Below are 20,686 nucleotides of genomic sequence, written 5' to 3' on the forward strand. Positions count from 1 at the left end.
TAAACCAGGACCCAGCTCGACCAGATAGGACCCCTAGATTGAAGTATCACAGTGTGGGGATGTACCAACCACATTTAAGCATGGTAAGTACCATGGTATGCTCCTGTGTCTACTCGTAGTTTGTTGACCCTGACCATTATATTATGCTGTACATACACAGTATAGGACTGTACATACTGCGGCATAGTTGGCTCTTCAAACCTTGTTGAAAACTGGAAAAAAATTTAAGAAAAGGTGCCCCCCTGGTTCCAATTTTGGTTGCCTTTTTCTCTTAGCCCCTGATCTCGTTGAAAGAAGCAAACTTGTAATATAAGTGATTCATAGTTCATACTTCATACATTCTCTAGGGCTCAAGTTATAATTTATTTATGGCATTGTTGAAACTAGTTTTAGAAGGCGGTGGAAATCCCTCAATTTGAATTGTTTTGTAAGAATTAAATAGGTCAGTTCATATGTTGGAATTCTTGTATATCAAGATTTTCAAGAAAAACAAAGGTTATCAAAAGAAATTCTTGGGACTGGTACCCTTACAATGTATGTGTGACACATCGTGAATGCAGGATGTAATTGTCATTTATTAAGATAATGGCACATGACACACACAAATCTGCATTCATCAAGGCAACCATCTATTTTCGTCATTCTCGTGATTTCATAAACTAAGTTCAGTAAAGTTAGGGCCCCTTTGGTGTTGCTTTTGTTTTCTGTGCTTTCAAAAATCCAAGAAGAAAACTGAACTAGACTGAACCAATATGTAGGATGAAAGCCTTTTCTTTTCAGATTATTTGTAAATTGTTTAGAGATTTTGGCAGCAAAGATCTATTGCTTTCAAAAAAAAGTGAAAATAAAAACAAGGAATAGCAGAAATTCCCTGCAAATGCTACCTTCAGCAACAATCTTCAGGTGATATTTCACTTCTTTGTAGGAAAACGAAAACAGAAAAACAAGAACAATACCAAACAGGTCCTCAATTTATCCCATTTAAACATTCCATTTTTATTATTTATAAGACTAATATAATCACCGTACAATCTAATCTTGGTGTTGTTCATGATTCTTAGCCCCCAGATTTCAAATTTGACCATCTTTGCAAACCCACAATAAGTATGAGAAGAGGCATAATATCACATAGTCATATACATATAACAATGCAGATGGTCAGTCAAAGTGGCTTGCTTTTTCAATAGAATAAAATTCCAAACGTTTCCTGGTTCTTGGTTAACAATTTATTCAAGAAACAGAAACGGGATCAGAAATTACCATTTTCCCCTGAGCAAACCATTCATCGGATCGACTAGGTCCATCTGAATATTTTCCTGTTCCAATCACCATGCATCTCCAGAATTAAATTATCAACACTCTCAGACACTCAAAATTGCCTTCTTTTCTTTATCCTATCAAATCAAAAACCATAAAAGTGAAAGAAACAAAACCTCCACTGAAAGAAAACCCATCTCCAATCGAGACTGGCGCGTCCACCAAATACTCCTGAGGGAGGATCCAATCACAAGATTCCCATCAGTTCAGGCGATTGATTAAATGCCAATCCATAGAAAACAAGAACCAAATCCTGCTCATTAAAATCAAAGTGGAGTACCTCCTCGCCGCTAGGGCTCGACATGCACCTAAATCGAAGCGTCTGCCGTCGGTATCGGGAATTGGGAAGGGATCGAGGAAGAGAGCAGATGGTGGAAGCGCTAGCTGGGACAGCCATGGGGGATGGAGAAGAGCCAATCGGTGGGAGGATTTCATGGCTAGGGTTAGGGTAAGGGATTTCTATTTTGTATTTGGAGGGAGAGGGATAGGGTTTCTCTGGCCCTCGCTTCTCCAAGCCTCCCTGTGTTCCTTTTTCGCGGGAAAATCCTCCCGGGAATTTAACCGGCGGTAATAAACATTACATCCGTCGGATCAGAGCGGATGCCCGGAAAATAACCAGTAAATAAATACCGTTTGGCAAGTGCAACAACTAACGGGCAAATGCGACTGGCTCCCGCTACTCAACATTTTCGTGTGAATTGGACCAATTATCTTTTGCCACATCAACGAGAATAATTTAGCGGGTACATAACAAATGTAGGTGCCATAAAGAACAAATAGGAGCATAGCTAAAGTGGAATAAATGCAGATAATGAATTATATGGAATCAAAGTGACCAAAAGGCTGGTTTTTCAAAACTAGGATAGGTGTAAACCTTGTTGAAGTTGGATGAGTGCAGGATTCAAATCCATATCACTAGTACCAATATCCATTAACTTTAGCAAATAAGCTAGCAGTTAAAAAAGACACCCTAAGGCTCCTATCACTACAAGCTCTAAAAAAGGATCAGATATGTACATAGCCATACTAAGAGATTATTTTAGTATTTTAAACTTGTAATATCTAAGTCATAATAAAACAATCTTATCACTGCATCAAGACTTATCCGATAACTTAGCTAGTAGTTGAAACCCTAAAAATAACACCATAATTTAGAGATGGAGCAAAAGTTCTATCGCTTCAAGGTCACCTATTGATATCGGAATGGTTTACATCTAAATATTCCAACTAATCCATTGAGAATGGGTTTCGCATAGACAAACAATATTTAAACTCAAACAAGCTAATAAGAAAATACTAACCTAGCATCGCATTAACTATCATAAACTAAGCAACTAATAATGTGAAGCCTGGCAGCAAGCAAAGATTATAACATAAGTAGAGGATGAGCCAAGGGAGCCACAAACTCCCGAAAAATCTCCACAACCCACGTACATGGATTTCTAAAATTTACATGCCCCCCTCCCCCCACCCCTGCCAATTCGTACACTATCTCCCAATCCAGTGCAGATCTGGATAGAATTACAGAAAGTCTTCTATTTATAGCAAAATACCAATGGTAAATTTTCTACATAAGTGTTATGTTTAAATTGACACCTTTATAGGAATCCTTCTCTTTACCTCGTCTGACACTTGGCTAACGAATAAGAAATAATAATCCTGCACAGACTTTAATATCAATGAAAAGTTCCTTTATGTAGCAGATGTTCTTCGACCGCACTCAAATGCTCCAAATTGAACAGAGTAAAGCGAATGATTTTTTTTAATATACAATGGAATGTATAAAGCAACACTGCACAATTTTCATGATATATTTTCTATTATTAAAAAATAATGAATAATATAATTACATTCTTTGAATATAGATTCTAGGTGTAGATCTCATAAGCTTCACTTTTAAATATCTGCTCTAACGAGAATTTCAGATAGTATCTATCCCTGTATGCCAGCCCATAGATAGTCTCTATGGACTCTCTCCAGTAGTTCCTTGCTTGGGTGCAATAGTAGCGTATGAGTTGAGCTTGTCTTGATAAAGGATGTTGAGAGGGTGCTGAATGGAAAAACAAGAAAAACTGTACTAATGACTTGAGTTCTTCGAGGACTCAGGATATGGGTCAATCCAGCACTTGTCCTCTGTGACAGCCATTTGCCATCTATTTCTGAAAATCTCCAATTCAACATAAGACCGCTTCCTCACCTGCACAAAGCTCAACCTATTAAACATAGCAAGAGATAGCAAAAGCACAAGGAGATTGATCTGCACTAGTTCTAGATATCACAGCCAAAAGATGACTCTTTATTCTATAAGCTGTAAGCGTATGTAGGTTTCCTCAAAGTCTGTAAGCTCAACTTCAGTCTGCATTGGACTGACAACTCAGAAAGAAACCCTCATAAATACTTTGCTTTGGTTTTATCCTTCCACTATAAGCATTATACTTGGAGGAACTGCCTTTGTTTCCAGATATTCATATATCAATCATATGCCAAAAGTAATCTGTGAATTCGGAATGGAAAATGGATCTGTGATGGGCACAGTTGATTTTGTAATTATTTGGATTAAATCATGGATATGGACACCCAATAATGTGGGCGATAGAATGAATGGCTCAAACACAAGCTATGGTAGATAAGATACTTACTGCCAGTCTCTCATTGAAAGTATGTGATCCAGGATGCACCTGCCAGATCAAAAATATGCAGTCAGTCCGGTAAACTGATTGAGAATGCAAATTGAATAACCAGCAGACCTACCACTTTTTCCACATAAGAAGGCTTTGGCTCTGATGGTTTTGGTACGGTATGGTCTGCACAGTATGGACTATGGTACATACCTCATACTGAAACAATCCTCGAACTATTTTTCTTACATTTTATCTCTATACACCTTGGTATGAGTCGGTACATACCTTGGTATGCCTCGGTACACTTCGGTACAAGACCGAATGGGGCCTGTACCAATTCAAACTTAGAGTTTCGTACCGGTTCCTATTCAGTATGGTATGGCATGCCCCATATCGGGCAGTACAGGGTGCTACGGCAGTCCATATATTACTATCAATGAAATACCAATTTAAATTTTGAAGTTACACATAAGTGCACTAAAAGTTTCTGTACATAATGTTCCGTAGATCATTATGAAGTATGAACTACCTAAGGAGAATCCAGCTAACTAACAGATACACTGAGGCAACTATGCTCCACTTGGTGATTATAACACAAAGATGTGCTGATTATTGAGGATATAAAATTGTAGTGGAATGGATAAAGGGAAGATATAGTACTGCAAAGCTAAATTGAGAGTTTCTGGCAGTGGGATTTGATGAAAAAAATCGTATAGAAAATCAGAAAATTACCTTACACTATATATTTGATTGTGAACCTCAAATCACATGCAACAAAACAAGAATTCTTGATACAAACAAATAACTAAAAAAATTAAACAGAAGAAAAGAAAGAAAAGCCAATTTGCATTTGATGAGAGGTCATTGTTTAATAGATTATTGCACCAGACTACCAGTTAGGCAATATGTTAAATCAGAAGTTAATTTTCTGATCCTAAGGTAAAAGACAATTAAATACAGTCCATGATGGGGATTTACAAACAAGAATATTTGGTGAAAATGATTAAAATCTTAACAAACAATCGCCTAGCAGCTAAGAAAATTGGTGAGTCAAAACTCTGAGTTTGAGCACCAATGGTAAAACCAAATATCTTCTTTTTTAACAAGAAAACCAAATAAATCAAAAACACATATGAAAATTAAGTCTGACATGAGAAGCAAAGGTTTCAATTTAGGTGTTCTTTGAAATTTAAAAGCTGGAGAAGGTGTCCAATGGCTTACCTTCTTCTCATCAAACCCACCAAGTGTAGGGATTCCCATATGAACTATATATTCACTGTCCACCACTCCAACATTTTTGCTCCGATCACCCTGTTCAGAAGGTTAGATTTTTTTCCATCAGAAATGTACAAAAAAGACTAATTTGGATATGCAAATGTTACCTGTGCACAATAACCAAGCTTCATGTCTAGACCCCAAGCATGAATCAAGTCATTCTAGAAAGAAAGGATCAGGAAAAGACATGATTTTTTGATATTGCTGGATTAAGAAAATATAGTATAACAATTGACATGTATTATGGAGAATAGTCTATATACTTGAATCATATGCCATGCACAGCGCCAGGCAGCTCTTGAAAAAACAGGTGCCATCATTTCTACCCACCTGCAAAGTATTTTAACTTAGTTTCTCAAAAAAGGATTTTTGCATCAATAAGATAAAATACAACAACAAAATAATCTTAAATGATATTGAGGAGACACCTATTAAGGGAAAAGCTACACAAAATGTCCGAAGAAAAAATAAAACACCAAGACCAAGGTGGTATGGAAGCAAAGCCCCAAAATAGCATATGCAAAAGAAACTGGGTGTTTAGCAAAAAAAAAAAGGAAACTGGGAAAACAAAAGTCAGATCCTCTTTTCTGATGAGATGCTTGAATCACATTCCTTGAAAGCTATCGTCATCAACGAAATTGTGGAACATTATATGCTTCACAAGCATGTACAGCAACAAGTATGTTGTTATGCAATGACTTTGGACTCGTAAAACAGTCCTTTGGTCATGATATTGGAAATGAACAAGTGACTAGTTTTGTTTTAAGTTGCAGGAAGACTTGGTCTACTTCCTACACAGATAGTATTTGTTTAACGTATTACCCATGCAGCTGCCATATTAGATGATGTCCATGCATACTGAAGAGGTTTTGTTTTCTTATAATCAAGAAGGATACTTTCACCTATGCTAGAATTGACAATTGTCCTTTAACCTAAGGATACAATTACTGGTTGTTACATAACCTAGTTGTTCTAGGGTCAGATGTTGTACCACATGCAGTAAAATAAATGGATCTCCGTAGGGCATTAAGTAAGAGTAGGATGTCCAAGAAGGAATTTATCATTAACTTCTACCCATATATAAAGACAACAATGTTATGGAACACCAAATCCTAGATATATTCCTCCACCCTTCTCTCCCCGCCCCCAACACCAACACACAATTTTCCTTTTTTTTCTTTTTATATTTGTGGGGGGGGGTGGTGTGCTGGGGAAGGGGGTGTTTGGGGGGGTTTACTTTTGCCCATCTATACAAAGATTGTCTTCAGCATAGATGCATGATTCATCAAAACTCAAAAAAGTTCTACAATGGCTATCAAATTCATCCAGTTATTTGAATGGTCTCAATTTCAAATATATATATATATATATATATATCAAGCATGATTAATTGAAGTAGTGGATAAAATTGTAAAATACACGGTCTACCATACTAACACAATGAGGAACTGTTACGAAAATCAGGTTCAATAGACAATTCCTAGCTGAAACAAACAAAACTAGTTCGAAACACTTGGTATATACTTGTATTGAGTGAGACAGACCAGTATCTAAAGTTTCTAAATGGTACCGATTGATACCAAATGAGAAGGGTCTGGAACCTTTTTTTTGTTTTTCATTCAAAATAGGGAGAGGAAGAGGAGGGACCAAGTGGAGGAGCTTCATTTTCTCTAGTTCTTCTATGAATCGACACATCCAAAGCCCTAAAGCTCATATGTTAAGCTATTCTACCTTCACTTCCCTTATTTTTTTTGCTTAAAAAGGACCAAAACTGAAACAAAATAGGGGCAAATCATGCCAATATTTCTTCTATGGCATTATTTCATGACATGTTGTAATCTAGCCTGTATCTACACAGTGGCATATTTTTTGAAGCATTTTCATTCTGTGTTAATTTTTACATAAAATATTTAAAAATAAAAAAGTATTTCTCAAAAGTAGCATGTTAGTGTTGTAGTGTGCATGTGCTGCTATTTTTTTGGCAGCAATTGATTTAGTACCACCAAAAGTTACACCAGAATTTGCATATGTTTAACACTAACTTGGTCCAAACTAAGGTTTACGTACCATTATTGGATACCAAATCGGTACCTTACTAATATGACATAGAAAGCCCAAAATTGTATAGTACATCTCCCATATTGACATAGAGCCGGGAGACCATTTTCTCATATGGTACAGGTTGATACAAGACAAAACTAAGGGACACTGATCAGTAGAACAAGAAACCAATAAGTACGGGTCGGTTCCACATCATAACAACCAATTCGGCCCTTGTGCCATATCAAACCTTAATACCATACCGATACCTTACCGGTACGACATGGTAATGCCTAGTACCAAGTGGTATGGGTTGATATGGAAACCATAGCCCAAACAACTCTTGGGCCCATGGTGGAGAACTGGAGATACAATAGCTCTAAATAGAGTTTAATTTTCATAATTTTGTGCATTAAGAAATAATTTCTAATTAAAACCTATGTAAGAACAAGAGAAATAAAAATCATATTTTTATTGTACCAGTTGCGACCAATAAGATGCAGTGCACTATGTACCATTACATACTGTATTGGGACCATAGCACCTAACTAGTACTTAGAGTCCTCCTACCAAGTTTAACTTGTTTGGAGTAATTAAATTCATAAAATTGGAGAAAAAGCCTTTGAAGTTCCATGAGATTTGAAAAGAGTGTAATGGATAGGAATGGTCTAATACAAGGGTTGTGTTCATCCTTAGCTCACAAAGTAAAAGCCAAAAGTTAAAATAAATGATCACCAACAACAAGCTAAATCGAAATATGTTATAAGTTTTACACGACTTAAGAGATATAATTATTATTTATGAAAAGTTTATCCATGATTCCTTTAATGATTGCATCATTAGTTGTATGATCTAATCCTAGGTCCTAATGGTTACATTTATTTATAGTTAGAGGTTAGTATATATTTCATAGTATTATCCCCTAGACAAATAAATTATAAGGTTTGTTTAAAGGATAAATTTGATGGAAATTCGTTACCTCTAGGAACCTAGTTAAAATTGGTTGTTACCTCTTGACTAGATCATGTGTTGCATTCGTGTGGCTTTTTTTATGCATCAAGAGCCCAACACAATTAGAATTGGCTTTAGCCATCTCAAAGGTTCAATAGTTTCTTGGTTCCCACTTTGAAAGAACCTTTGTCCTTTTTGTTGTTATTAGAAGGGACACATGCAGTTGTACGTAGTGGGTGTGAAAACGGTGTTTTGTGAAGGGTTATTGCTATTAACTTGAAAAGGAGGAAAGAGGAAGAGAAGAAGAAAGGGGAAAAGCGAAGAGAAAAAAATATTTTCAAATTTCAATACTTGTCTTAACTCTCGATATCTCGGCTCGTGCTGCTGCTTCTGGGGTAATTTTTTGGCATAGTATTCTCTTATATTAGGCTCTTGTGAGTTTTCTCTCATATCTTATTAGATACTCATAATTTGCCCTATAATCTGAACATATAGCGGATCTCTCACTCTTCTAGTAGACGTAGCTCGATGTTTGGGTGAACCATGTTAAATCTTGGTGCATTATGCCTTGCTTTGTTTTGTATATTTTTTGTTGTTCTATTCAAATGTTCCTAGGGTTATAACAGCCATGCCAATTCAACTGCCATTATTGGAGGACACAATGGTCTCCTTTGCTAACATGAATAATCTAAAGTTGACCTAGGGTTCCTACCTCCTCGCTCCCTCCATAAATATTCCTAGTGGCTAATCCCCTAGGATATCCTCAATACTCAAGACCTGTTTGGATAATCTAGCGGGATTTGGGCTGAATTTTCTGCTGAATTTATATACTACAAAGCCCATTTGAGCATGACCCATATCAACCCAACACCCCCTAGCCCGAATCATGCGGGAAGGAAAAAAGACCACCATGGATCTTTTTTGCTTCCAGAAGATCAACAAGCCCACGGCTAGGATGTAGGCTGAGACTTTGATAGGCCTTTAGAAGATGCTAGGCTGGGTGGACCAACAGGTACAATTCCTCCATGATGTTCCTGTAGAAATATTGAAACAGACCCGCAAAGAGGTGGGTGCTTCAAGGCATAATCCCCATGCTCCTATGTCTAATAGAAAGAGGAAGAACGATATCAGACAGTGGAATCTCTTGCAATTTCTTTTGAAAGTTTACACTATGCCCTCTTACAACAAAGTTTATGGACTTATAGAAGCCTTGAGTCAAACTCATCAGCTCTCCTCTATATATTATATTATCTTTCTCTAAAAGTATAATCATCTATTTACGACTCTAGGATTTGACAATACCAACATCTTTATGACATATAGAGAATGGAGAATTCTAATCATGCTAGGCCATCTTTATGTTGTGTAGCGCATACTTGCCATTTCCATTAATGTTTTATGATAAAACACATAGATCTATATATTTCTCACATGGGACCCACCACCGTGTTTGCAATCACTAGAAAACTTTGATAACAAAACAAGCTCAGTCTGAAACACCCATTAATTAGCTTGGTAGGTTTTAAGTCAAGACAATGTGAAGAATTTAGTAGGCAAGTAGCCTCAATCTCCGCACAATGGGCCAAATGAAAAGAACCATATATTCTAATTATTGTTACTGCAAAGCTTGTAAAGTCTATCTATTTCTAATCTCCCTTCAAAAGGTTATCACATGAAAGAATTTTTTCATAAAGCATGGTATAAACCAAGGTTCACCATGTCAACCCGAACCGCCCAGTTCGAGGTGTGTCGTACTATACCGGGGGTAGAATAGCATGGTTCTACCCCTCCATTTGAGATACTAGTGAAGGCGGGGAGGCAAAATGGGAGAGGAAAAGAGAGAGCAAGGGAGAGGAAGGAAGAGGGAGGGGAGGAAGAGAGGGAGAGAGAGGGAGAGGGAGAGGGAGGAGGATGGCCAGAGGAGGGGCGTGGTGGGGTAGAGGAAGGGCTCTGCCCTCCAATTTTCTTAATTCGCTCAAAAAATTAAGTGAAGTCAGCAAAGAGGTTGCCGACTTCACATAATTTTTTTAAATAAAGGGCCCCCTTCGGGACCCCTGTTTCGAACGAAACGGGGAACCAAAGGGGGGGCCTTCCTCCGCCCCTCCATGCCCCTCCTCAGCCCTCCGTTGGCATCCTCTGGCCATCAACTTCCCTCTCTCCCTCCCTCCCTTCCTCCCTTCCTCTCTCTCTCCCTCCCTCCCTTCCTGCCTTCCTCTCTCTCTCCCTCCCTCCGCCCCTTTCTCTTTTCCTCTCTCATTCTCCCTCTCCCCTGCACTTGCCGTGTCGGTATGGGCCGCACAGAACAGCACAAGGGCATGCCGAACTATGCTGCTGGGCAACTGAATATAGGCCTCGGTCTTGGCACAACGATTCTTGGTATAAACGCTGATCTTGCACAAGAAAATAAAATCCAAAGCTCCATACCAATTTCTAGAATACTAGATTTGAAAATTTTCATTCTCCATCGAGGAAGCAACTTTGCAAGAAAGTCCTACTTTCAACTTCCAAATTCAAAAAAGGAAAAAAAAATCCATTCCCTTTACCATAGAAGTTGAGGTGGAGTGCAATTCCAATCTACTTGTATTTTGGGCCATCCAATTTAATCTTTCGGATAGACATCTAACAAGTCTCACCAAAAGGAAATCCTAACTATGAAACATCCTAAAATCAATAAAAAAAGAAAATGTGGTAAGTAAAATATTAAATAGCACAACCACATAACAAACCCCTATAGTCTCTAGTACTTCAATCACTTCATCACTCTTACCTTTACAACCACTATTAGATTAAAAAAAAAAGATAAGCATTTATACAATAACCCATTTTTCGGGCTTGGGCATTAAAAAAAGGCCCATGGGTTGGGCCTGGGCAAGAAAAGCGGCCCGACCAAAATCGGGTCGGGCCATTTTGGCCCATTTTCAGATTCCAAACAATGAAAAAATCGGACCCATCGGGTCGGGCCTATCGGGTCGGGCCGGGCTAGACGGGCCTAGAACCAGATTTATAAAGTCGGGTCGAGCCTGGACAAAAATTTAAATCCGACAGTCGGGCCGGGCCTGGGCATAGCCATCGGGCCTAATTTCTGCTGTAGAGCCCGGCCCGAGCCCGGCCCGGCCCGGGTTTTGATCAGCTCTAGTTTACACACAGTGAATATAGCCCTTGCAATCTTTCTCAAGCTTGTAGCTTAGATTATCTAAATCTCCAAATCCATATGCCCATCAGGCCAAGAATTATCTTCTGTAAGCCACCTCATTAAAAGATTCCTTTCGTTCCAGCCTCTAGACTGCATCACTTATCATGATGCAATCCACTTTTAACCTTAAAATTGTCCCTTTTATAAAGCTTTGCTTTATCCTTTCAATATCACTAGGCTGAAAGAATATTTGGTGCAATTAAAAACTAAAAGCAATGTCATAATAAATAGACATCATGATGTATATATGACTTTTGTTCATGTTCAAGACAAAAATAAAGCATGGCAATACATCAGTGATGACAGATGGATGCAACAAATTAAAATGAACGTACCCTGTGCATGGAGGAGCAGTACTGTTCTCATAACATCTCCCACCACCAGTGAACTTGTAAATCCTTCTGTTGAAACAATAAATAGTTTTCTACAATTATTTGCAGCACTAAGGAAGTAGACACCAGCAGTCCATCTCATGCATTGTATTTCCATCCAAATGAAATTGTAGCAAAAAGAAATGGTTGGTTTCCCTTAAAAGATAAGAAAAAACCTGTGTACATCTCCTTTTCTCGAGCGTGCAGTGATTCGATGATGAATCTCAGATTTTGAAGTGTCCAGAGCTGGTTGCGATATCTCTAGTCCTTCCCTTTTGATGAGTGATAAATATCTGTAACAGTCAAGTGTTCTTGTCAAACATAAAAGACTCAAGTATAAAACCTAATCAAAGAGATCTAAAAGATGCAATATTATTTTATCAAAGCCTGTGATTCACTCCTTATAAACATATTACTCTGATTTAATCCAACAATGCTTATGGCAATAACATGTGTATTTGATTGTCTCAATTAGGAAAGTTAAGGAACAGCCAACAGGAACAGGAAAAGCTTCAGAGAGAAATTCTCAGATCTCACAACAATCAACAGGAACAGCTTCTTATGGCCAAATAGCAAAACCTTTAGAAAAGATGCCAATTGAAGGCATTTTAAGCTCAAATTAGTGAACAATATAATCCTAGATATAAGCATTTACTCCAGGTGGTTTAAGCTCAAAACCAAGTTAATGAGAAAATTTTGAGCTTTAAGATCCCGGGACTAAATCCTGATTATTTAAAATATACATATATTAGAAAGAACAAAATAGCACGTACCTCAGGGGATGAAAGTTTTCCACTTGAAGATCCTCATCCCAAAGGAAGATGTAATTATACTCAGCAACTATATCTGGATGTAAGAAACGCTTAGCAAACCACCTGCAGAATTTTAAAAATAGGTCTCAATATGGTATAGATGCCTGAAAGATAAAAGCTCAATTAGTGCTTGCAAAAGATTTTATGCATGAGAACAGTACCATTTTGTTTGATTGATTGCCGATATATGCAAGGCACTGTCACTCCATTGCAGGTCTCTCCATTCATCCACAACACCATCATAGTGGAAAAGCACTACCATGAAATCACTGGGAGGGAACTGAAGTATAATAAGCAAAAGAATCAGAGAAAACTAAATAATCTACAAAAAGAACTCATGTCAAGAATATTAACAGGAAAAATATATTCGGTAGTAACGTTATCTGTACCTTCTTTACAATTTGATTCACAGCTTTTTTTTGCATTACTCCAACAGGGATTGCCAATAAGCTCTTTGATGATTTGGTTTTACCCTGTTCTCAACAAATTGCCAAGGACATCCTTAGAGAACAAATGTTTAGATTAAATACCTTTTATATATAAGTGATATGATGTCTTCTAAAATGGAGAGATCAATCTACTAAAGGATAATAATTCTTTGTTATATCATTTGTTTTCTACACTTTGCTCTTTCAATCTTGCCTAGAAAACCCTTTGAAGCATCTTTTACCATGTGCAAGCTTTACTTGTAAGAAAGTACAAAAAATATTTTTTTATTATACTCATATTTTCTCCAACAAATCTGACATGAAATGATCATTAGGGGTTTCATATGGGACATTCAATTTGTGTCCTATAGATGGTAGCAAGATGATACTAAAAATCATAGCAAGGTTCGCCGTCTTGGTACCGGACCCCGTACCCGTGCCACACTAGTACTGTGTCGGTACGGTACGGTACGGAGTCCTTTTGGCATATCGAGTGTCAGTACGCCATCTGCACCGGATACCGGTACCGAACTGATATGGTACGGTATGCCACGTACTGTCTGGTTCAGACCGATACGGCGAACTATGAGTCATAAAACATGCACAGTGTCAACTAGTAACTGAATCAAATTTTCTTCTTTAAGTTAGTGCTTAAGGTAAGTTGTTGTATAGTGAAAAAGAAGTTCCTTGGGTAAATGTTAACAATTTTCTTACGGCTTGAAACAAGTCGACAATGGTCATAGAAATTCCTTATGGTCTCCAGGTGATTGGAGTCTCCATTGCAAAGTTTGTGTGCATCTAAACTAACTCAATTTGACTTTGACTTGTTCCATCCCAATCCTACCAAGCATCAGAAATCATAGGACATTTATGATCCAATAGGATCACTACATTCATTGCAAATCAGCCAGGGCACTTCAAGTAGGTTTGGACAAGGTTCGAGAGAAAATCCGCCATATTGTAATTCAACTGCCAAATTTTAAGAGAGCATAAATTATGCATACAATGTCCATTTTTGACAAAATTTTCATGGAATTTCAGTATTTTATTAAAATCTATAACGTGACAACCTGCTGATAGGCCTATTGTGCTTGAAACAACCCCTCAAGGTCATTTAGGGCTCTGAAATGCCCGGTCAAACTTGACCTACTATCTATAATAAATGTTGACCGAATCCCAATTCATAATCCATAAAGATTTGAGCAGCAGAACTAGAGAAAAAGCTGATGTAGGAGCCGAAATTTATCCTTTGTTGAATTTTAACATTTTTTTCTATTTTTGGGAAATTCAATCTCTCAGCTAGAAGAAGAATCCAACTATGATTTGGAGATGCAGACCTCAAATGCATTGATTGGACGAAAGTAAATAGAATATTTATTCTATCTACTCATAAAAATTCGTTTTCTCTACTTCTTTTATTCTTGTGTGTGAGATTTGAGGAGTGGATTACAGGAGGAATTACAATAACTTGCACAATATTTTTTGGTCTCTAGTTCTTCTTTTAATACAGGCTTGTACTTGAACAAAATGAGTTGAATCCTAAATTGATGATTAATGTAGTCTGAAATTGTAAAGCTACAGCAACATCCTCAAAAGTAAATGGACAAGAGAGTAGACTTATAGAGGTCTAAAGAATCCACACATACACACATGTATACATACATACCTATATATATATATATATATATGCAAAATCCAGCTGAGTGGAAATAACTATAATTCAAAGAAAAAAAAGAAGCCATACATTGTAATAGGAATTGGTAGTATGACCTTCATTTATGTATACATACTTCACAACAACGTCTGAAGTTTCTGCCGAAACTGATCTGTTTCAGCCAGGACAGGTCCAAAACTGGCCAGAATTTTTTTGTTTCAGTCAATTTTGGCCAGTTTCGGCCAGTTTTGGCTGAAATATTTCAGCTGAGTTTTGGCAGTTTTGGCCAAAATCAATCAGAACAGATATCTTTTATCTTTTTGTTTAATAGGTATATATGTCCATCATTTTTTAATATCTTCTAGAATTTGTTAAATAATTCAATATCACATTTAACTAAGGCTCTACTGATTTAATTTAAATTATTTTTGGCTATGTTTTGCTATTATAATGGGCAAGATGAAATCAAGTTGTGTGCCTTTACTAATTAGAAAGTGTTATATGTTTCCATTCTTCTTTCTTTATGTAAATGAGTTATTTTTTTTAATTTTCTTATAGAATAAGTTGATAAATTAAAATGAAGTAATGCAATAAAATGTGTTTTCGTTTCGATGGATCTTTTCTTGCTTAAATATATTGTTAAAATGGATCACAGTGAAATATGCTCAAATGTTTTTCTTAAATGAGATTAAAATAAAATAAAGTGAAATATGCTTGAAAAAAGTTAGGTAAATGAAAAAATTAGAGCATATATGGAAATTATAAACAAAAGAGAAAAATGTAGGATAATTAGTAAATTTAAAGAAAGTTCAGGATGAGTACCAAACTCAGCAAAAAGTATTATATATCTGATGCATTAAGCTTTAAAGCAGCTCAGTTTCAACCTAAACTACCCCTCCTCAAATTATGATTCTAAATAAGTCAACAAAATGAAATAATTTGATAACGTTAATTTTTTCCCTTAATTTTTCTATTTTTTAAATTTTTCCTCTTTTTTGCCCAAAACTTCAAAACTTGGAACGAAACTGTTAAAACACCGAAACTGCCAAAACCAAAACTTTACTTAGTGGACCAAAACTGAAACCGAAATCCAGTTTTAAAACCTTGCTTCATAGAGCATGATTTTACAAATAGTGAGTCACAGATTGAGAATGTAAACAGCCAACATCTATCAAATAGAAGTTGGCCATTTTCTTACCCATAAAATGGATGCTTAACACACCTTTCCTTTTGGAGAGCCCCACAGAGGCTGCATCTCGAAGTTCGATGTTTGGCTAATAATGCCTTTTGGCAATGGTTCACTTCCTGTGGGCTTTCTTTGACTCTAAAACCAGCAGAAACAAAATAATAAGAATATAGTAAGTGAATTTATTTCCACAGAAATAAATAATATAATGACCACAGAAGAAGACTTTCCACACGTAACATCATGCTGTAGAACTAAAGCAAGCTGCAAAAAAAAGAAAGTACCTTGCATAAATTGGATTGAGTGGTCTGCGTATTGAGTATGGTCTTTGAATTGGTTTGACTGGTCTGTACAGAATTAGTTGCTCCCCACGTTGATACTTTCTGCAAAGTGAAACAAAAAAAATACTCTCTATAAATGCTAAACATAAAATTGGCATAAAATCATAATAAGCTTTTTTTTATTGATAGCATAATGCATTGTTCTAGTGTGATTGTTTAAAACATCTGCAGTAAGAAAAAAAATGTTGCAAATTAAAATGCATTCAAAGGAGAAAAACAGAAACTTATTAATAGAGGTGCTTTGCTGATAAGAAAAGGGAAAAACAAGGGAAAAAGAAGAAGATGAATCTCTGTAATTCTGATTATGATTGATGCTTTACAACAATTTGTACATCACAATATCGCCTAATTATCTGTCTAATAAAGGAAATATCAATCAGATCTGGACTAATATAGCAAATATCGTGTTTACACCCTCAAACTCAAGATGGCATGGTAGAAACCAGCTTGAGTTTGGAAACTAACTCTCAAAAACGTTTGGGTGTATGTGCCTTGGTGAAGATATTGGCAATTTGGTCACTGGGGGAAATAGGGCAAAGCTATACAATACCATAGTGAATGTGTTGGCAAACAAAGTGACAATCAGTTTCAATATGTTTAGTACGCTTCTGAAAAACATCATTATGAGCAATTTAAATAGCACTTTGATTATCACAGTAAAGAGTGGTAGCACCATGGTGAGAATAGCTTTCAATTCCTCATACAAACGCTCATAAAAGGGCTTGACCCATCTATATGGAGGTAGCTTCATGGACTCTCCTGAGCCACTGGTTCACATTCAAGGCCAAGCCCTCCAAGATGGAAATTGTGCTTTTGTTTCATAGTATTGTCATTCATATAGCCTGTGTCTCCTACAGTTCCACAAGTTCACTAAAAATATTGGGTGCCTATTATAGACTTGATAGGGCATGAAGTCCTCAAAGATGGAAATTGTGCATTTGTTTCACATTATTATCATTCACAGAGTCTACAGTCTCCTATGGTGCCCAAAGTTCACTAAAATTATTGGGTGCCTATTACAAAACCGGCAAGGTAATAGGTCATTGAGATTTAGTATTAAAAAATTAATTACCGCTCACTTTTGTGATTATAGTACCGCAAGCCTACCTATTGCAGGTTATTTTGCTAGTGTGAAGACCTGTGCGAGCATGTGTTTAGTCCCACATCGGCTATTTAGTAGGTAGATATTGGGTACTTATACAGGGCTAAGGAACTCAAGTAATACCTTCCGGCTAGTCTTTTTAGGTGACGTCCTAAGTTGTTACAAATGGTATCAGAGCGGACTCAGCCCATGGCCTATGTAGATTGTGGTGTTTGCGGACTCAGCCCTTCCGGCTAGACACTGCAGCACATGCCCATTGGGACTGACCACGGACCGATTGTGGTGCTTGTGATTAGATTTAAATAGAATTGGACCCGTAGCCTGGCAAGGATGCCAAGACTTAAACGGGGAGAGTGTGTGAAAATCCATACAGGCGTGTGTTTAGTCTCACTTCGGCTATGCACTGGATAGATCTTAGGTACTTATACAGGGCCAAATAACTCAACTAATACTTTCCGACTAACTCTTTCTCTATATTTCCATCATCCTTCTTTGTTTCCCCTTAGAGTAATAACCTTACCAATGGGTCCACCCACCTTTTGTCATTCTACCCCATAGGATCTTGTTATGTTGAATGAAGACCAATAAACAATACAGAAGGCATTCGAAAACTATCTACTTTGGTCCAGCTGTGATACCCAAACTTGCTGACCATGAAGATGGTAAAATGTGGTCTTCACAATTACCATACAAAAAGTGTTTGAACTTTTTAGCGGATGAATGAAAGTATTAGACAAGATCTTCAGTCAACTAAGGCTTAAAGTATCTTGTAGATTGTTGAGAAACAATTATTCCAAAAGATGATTTTCAAAGAATATTATGACTTAAAGCAACTATATGTAAAATGGAACTCCCCATTTACCTATGTTGAAGAGTTTGATGCAAAGTTGATCATATTAGAGAACAATTCGTGGAGAAATGCACCAGTAAAACCATAAAAGGCTGGGTTCTACTGGTAACCCACATTCTAAAACATGCAAACATTTCATTCTTCAAATCGAAAGAAAAAATCTACAAGATACTGGAATAATGGGAAGTGCTTGCTCATATTTTACTGATGAATTTAATATTCCAACACATTCCAAGATAAGGATACTATAGTTAAGTAAACCAAAAGAATCAAACAGACCTCCTTATAATCAGTTGTAACAAATGCACTCCCCATGAAGAAAACTATGCAGAGGAGAGCAGCTGCAGGTATAAGGTTGCAAAAACATCGTCTTTTAGTTGCAGGATCTGTGAACAGAGAACCCTGCAGGAAAAATCAGAAATAAATGAACTGAGTGCATGAAACAAATAACTAAAATATCTTTCAATGAGAAAATGGAAATGGAACGCATCAGAATACCACATCAGAATTACAAACAGGGAGATGCGTGTAAAGTTACTTTCCAGAGTAATTTGATTGCAATAGAATCAAAAATTCATTACTTGAATGATTAAAGAGACTTGCAGTGAGATTAATTAAGCCCAGTTATGGGCTAGATAGTATTCAGAGATTAGCGTCACTTTTCATTCGCAGATATTACTAACTCATTTGAATATAATTAGCAGTGCAATAATTATTTTGCAGAATCCAATCCTTTTCATCTTAACACTTCATTTTCATCAACAAGTTAAAAAAAATGACCATGTAATAGTTACAACTGAATTTCCATACAGGAATGCATTTTTCTCAGCAAATTGCATTAAATTAGATAAAAAAAAGGATTTTTAAACATCAAAAAGTGAAATATTATAACCGACAGAACTAGAAGAAACGATCATAAACACAAAGTTATCTTTATCAAAATCCAAGTTTTCCATATAAATCAACAAAGAAACAGCTCACAAAGCTCGATAGACTCACCTTCCATGTACTTCCAATCAAATTCTCCAAAACAAACAAAACCCAGAAAAGGAGAATCAAAAAAAAAAAAAAGAAATTTATGCAGAGCCCAGATAAGCAAAGTCATTTAAACCAAGTGAAATTAAATAAAAACGAGGGTCTCACCATAACCGCAGGCAAGTGAGCGTGACTCCCGGGAGCCTTCAAGAAGAACCAAGAAAACGAAACAAAAGCAACTTCTTGAAACGAAATGGGCTGTATATGTTTCAGAAGAGATTAGAAAGTCGCAGGGGAGGAAGAGCAGAGGGCCGAGAGGAAGAAAGCTACCACTTTTAATAGGTCTCTAATTCCACATGAGTATTGGGATTAGGAAAGATAGATGAGAGAGAAGAAAAGAGAAGGAGAGGGAAATGAAGGGAGGGAAAGCGAAACGGTTGTAGCTTTTGATTGCCGTCGTCTAAGCTACGATTAATTTATACTTCTTTAGTCAAAAAAGGAGAGAGAGAGAGAGAGAGAGAGAGAGAGAGAGAGAGGTGGAGGTGGGCGGCTTTGTTCCTTTCGTCCTAAGAGAGAGAAAGCAGAGAGAGAGAGAGAGAGAGAGTTCATGGAGGATATCTGTGAAACTGTGAGACCGTGAGCTTGTGGGTGCCGCGGTCTCCGGTTGCTGTTGCGTATGAAAGGTATGGATTTTTTATGTTGTTGGGATTCCCAAAATACCCCCAATTATTTGTTGGATTGTCTCTAGTTTGTCTCAAATGCCTCTTAACCCATTTTTTTCACAAAATTTCCAAGATTAATAGGAGTAAATAATGTGCTTATATTCGCTCTAAAAGAATAGAGAGCCTATCCTCTTTTTTTTTGGTGAAAAATAATCAAGGATATCTAAACTTCCTCTCTTTTTTTTGATTAAAAAGCATAGCCATGCAAGTTGGACTAGCCCAATGGTTGCACTAATTTTCTATTTTGATCATGCTGTCTATCTTATGATTGAAGATAGCTTTCTCACGAGATATCTCAAAATACTAGAGATTAGTGTATTTCTTAAAAATGTCCTAACAAAGTATATTTCATGTTATCTAATTTGGCCTACAGGTTCTATCACATATGAACCATAGATACAAACGAGTTGCAATTGCACTAGTGTTACTCGAAGTAGTTGAAAATATTTGTTAGATACAAATAATAAAAGTAAATAAAGTAGCAAGGTAAACAATAATGAAACTATCATAGAAAAAATATCATGGTGCACAACATTTTTTTTCATTTCTCAACAATTATTATAATCATAGTTCTTACAATTCAACCTTTCATCTTTTACTTCAAAAACCAAAGAGAAAAAACTAACAAAGAAAAAAAAAGATGGGACCACTTTTTTGCAGGGCTAAGCACATCCAAGACACAGCTTCCACATAAAAACATCAAGTTATTTATTTAAATATAATGGTCAAGCTTTTGGACAAAAATATCAAGATATTTAGTCAAATATAATGATAATACTAAGACAAAAACTGAAAATATGGATCTGGCTTGAAGAAAAGAAGTTTGTCTCTACGTGATATGTTTCCTA

At 36.6% G+C, this 20,686-nt stretch overlaps 2 protein-coding genes and 1 long non-coding RNA gene across 32 annotated transcripts in view; all 3 read right to left on the minus strand.

Annotated features, from left to right (window-relative positions):
- Positions 1–2,970, minus strand: part of LOC103716142 (alpha/beta-Hydrolases superfamily protein) — a 40,319-nt gene extending 37,349 nt beyond the window's left edge. For 9 of the 30 annotated variants that reach the window (XR_015972026.2, XR_015972023.2, XR_015972021.2 and 6 more), the window contains exons 1-3: positions 1,598–2,252; positions 1,434–1,488; positions 1,261–1,316 (exon numbers count right to left, since the gene is read on the minus strand). Coding sequence is in view for 10 of the 30 variants with exons in the window: in XM_088708680.2 (XP_088564806.1) it covers positions 1,261–1,316; positions 1,434–1,488; positions 1,598–1,714 (228 nt within the window). In the remaining 20 variants the exon portion in view is untranslated. Of the gene's footprint in view, positions 1–1,260; positions 1,317–1,433; positions 1,489–1,597 lie in introns of all 30 variants that reach the window. The other 21 variants (XR_015972029.2, XR_015972028.2, XR_015972031.2 and 18 more) reach the window with 12 other exon arrangements.
- Positions 2,971–3,117: 147 nt separating this feature from the next.
- LOC120111871 (uncharacterized) lies at positions 3,118–19,697 on the minus strand. The gene is made up of 15 exons (XM_039129941.3): positions 19,447–19,697; positions 19,285–19,374; positions 18,421–18,543; positions 16,133–16,231; positions 15,885–15,986; positions 12,970–13,053; positions 12,742–12,860; positions 12,542–12,643; positions 11,945–12,061; positions 11,733–11,798; positions 5,477–5,543; positions 5,321–5,374; positions 5,160–5,249; positions 3,957–3,995; positions 3,118–3,514 (listed from the first exon to the last, which is right to left on the minus strand). Exons 2-15 carry the CDS (start codon positions 19,285–19,287, stop codon positions 3,395–3,397), a joined length of 1,185 nt encoding a protein of 394 aa, XP_038985869.1. The 5' UTR covers positions 19,288–19,374; positions 19,447–19,697; the 3' UTR covers positions 3,118–3,394.
- On the minus strand, positions 10,014–11,726 carry LOC149751556 (uncharacterized). The gene is made up of 2 exons (XR_016398029.1): positions 10,413–11,726; positions 10,014–10,372 (listed from the first exon to the last, which is right to left on the minus strand). It is a non-coding gene; the product is annotated as an uncharacterized LOC149751556 (long non-coding RNA).
- Positions 19,698–20,686: the final 989 nt, after the last annotated feature.

The sequence above is a fragment of the Phoenix dactylifera genome, chromosome 12, assembly GCF_051530095.1.
Source record: "Phoenix dactylifera cultivar Ajwa chromosome 12, Ajwa_hap1_PhDact_Kaust_v1.1, whole genome shotgun sequence".
Lineage (NCBI taxonomy): Eukaryota > Viridiplantae > Streptophyta > Magnoliopsida > Arecales > Arecaceae > Phoenix > Phoenix dactylifera.

Excerpts from the sequence above, each read along its gene's own strand:
- LOC120111871 (XM_039129941.3), bottom strand. Across the intron at positions 12,644-12,741 it reads GCAATCAATCAAACAAAATG|GTGGTTTGCTAAGCGTTTCT; the intron begins GTACTGTTCTCA and ends AAAATTCTGCAG. Across the intron at positions 5,544-11,732 it reads ACTGCTCCTCCATGCACAGG|GTGGGTAGAAATGATGGCAC; the intron begins GTACGTTCATTT and ends AATACTTTGCAG.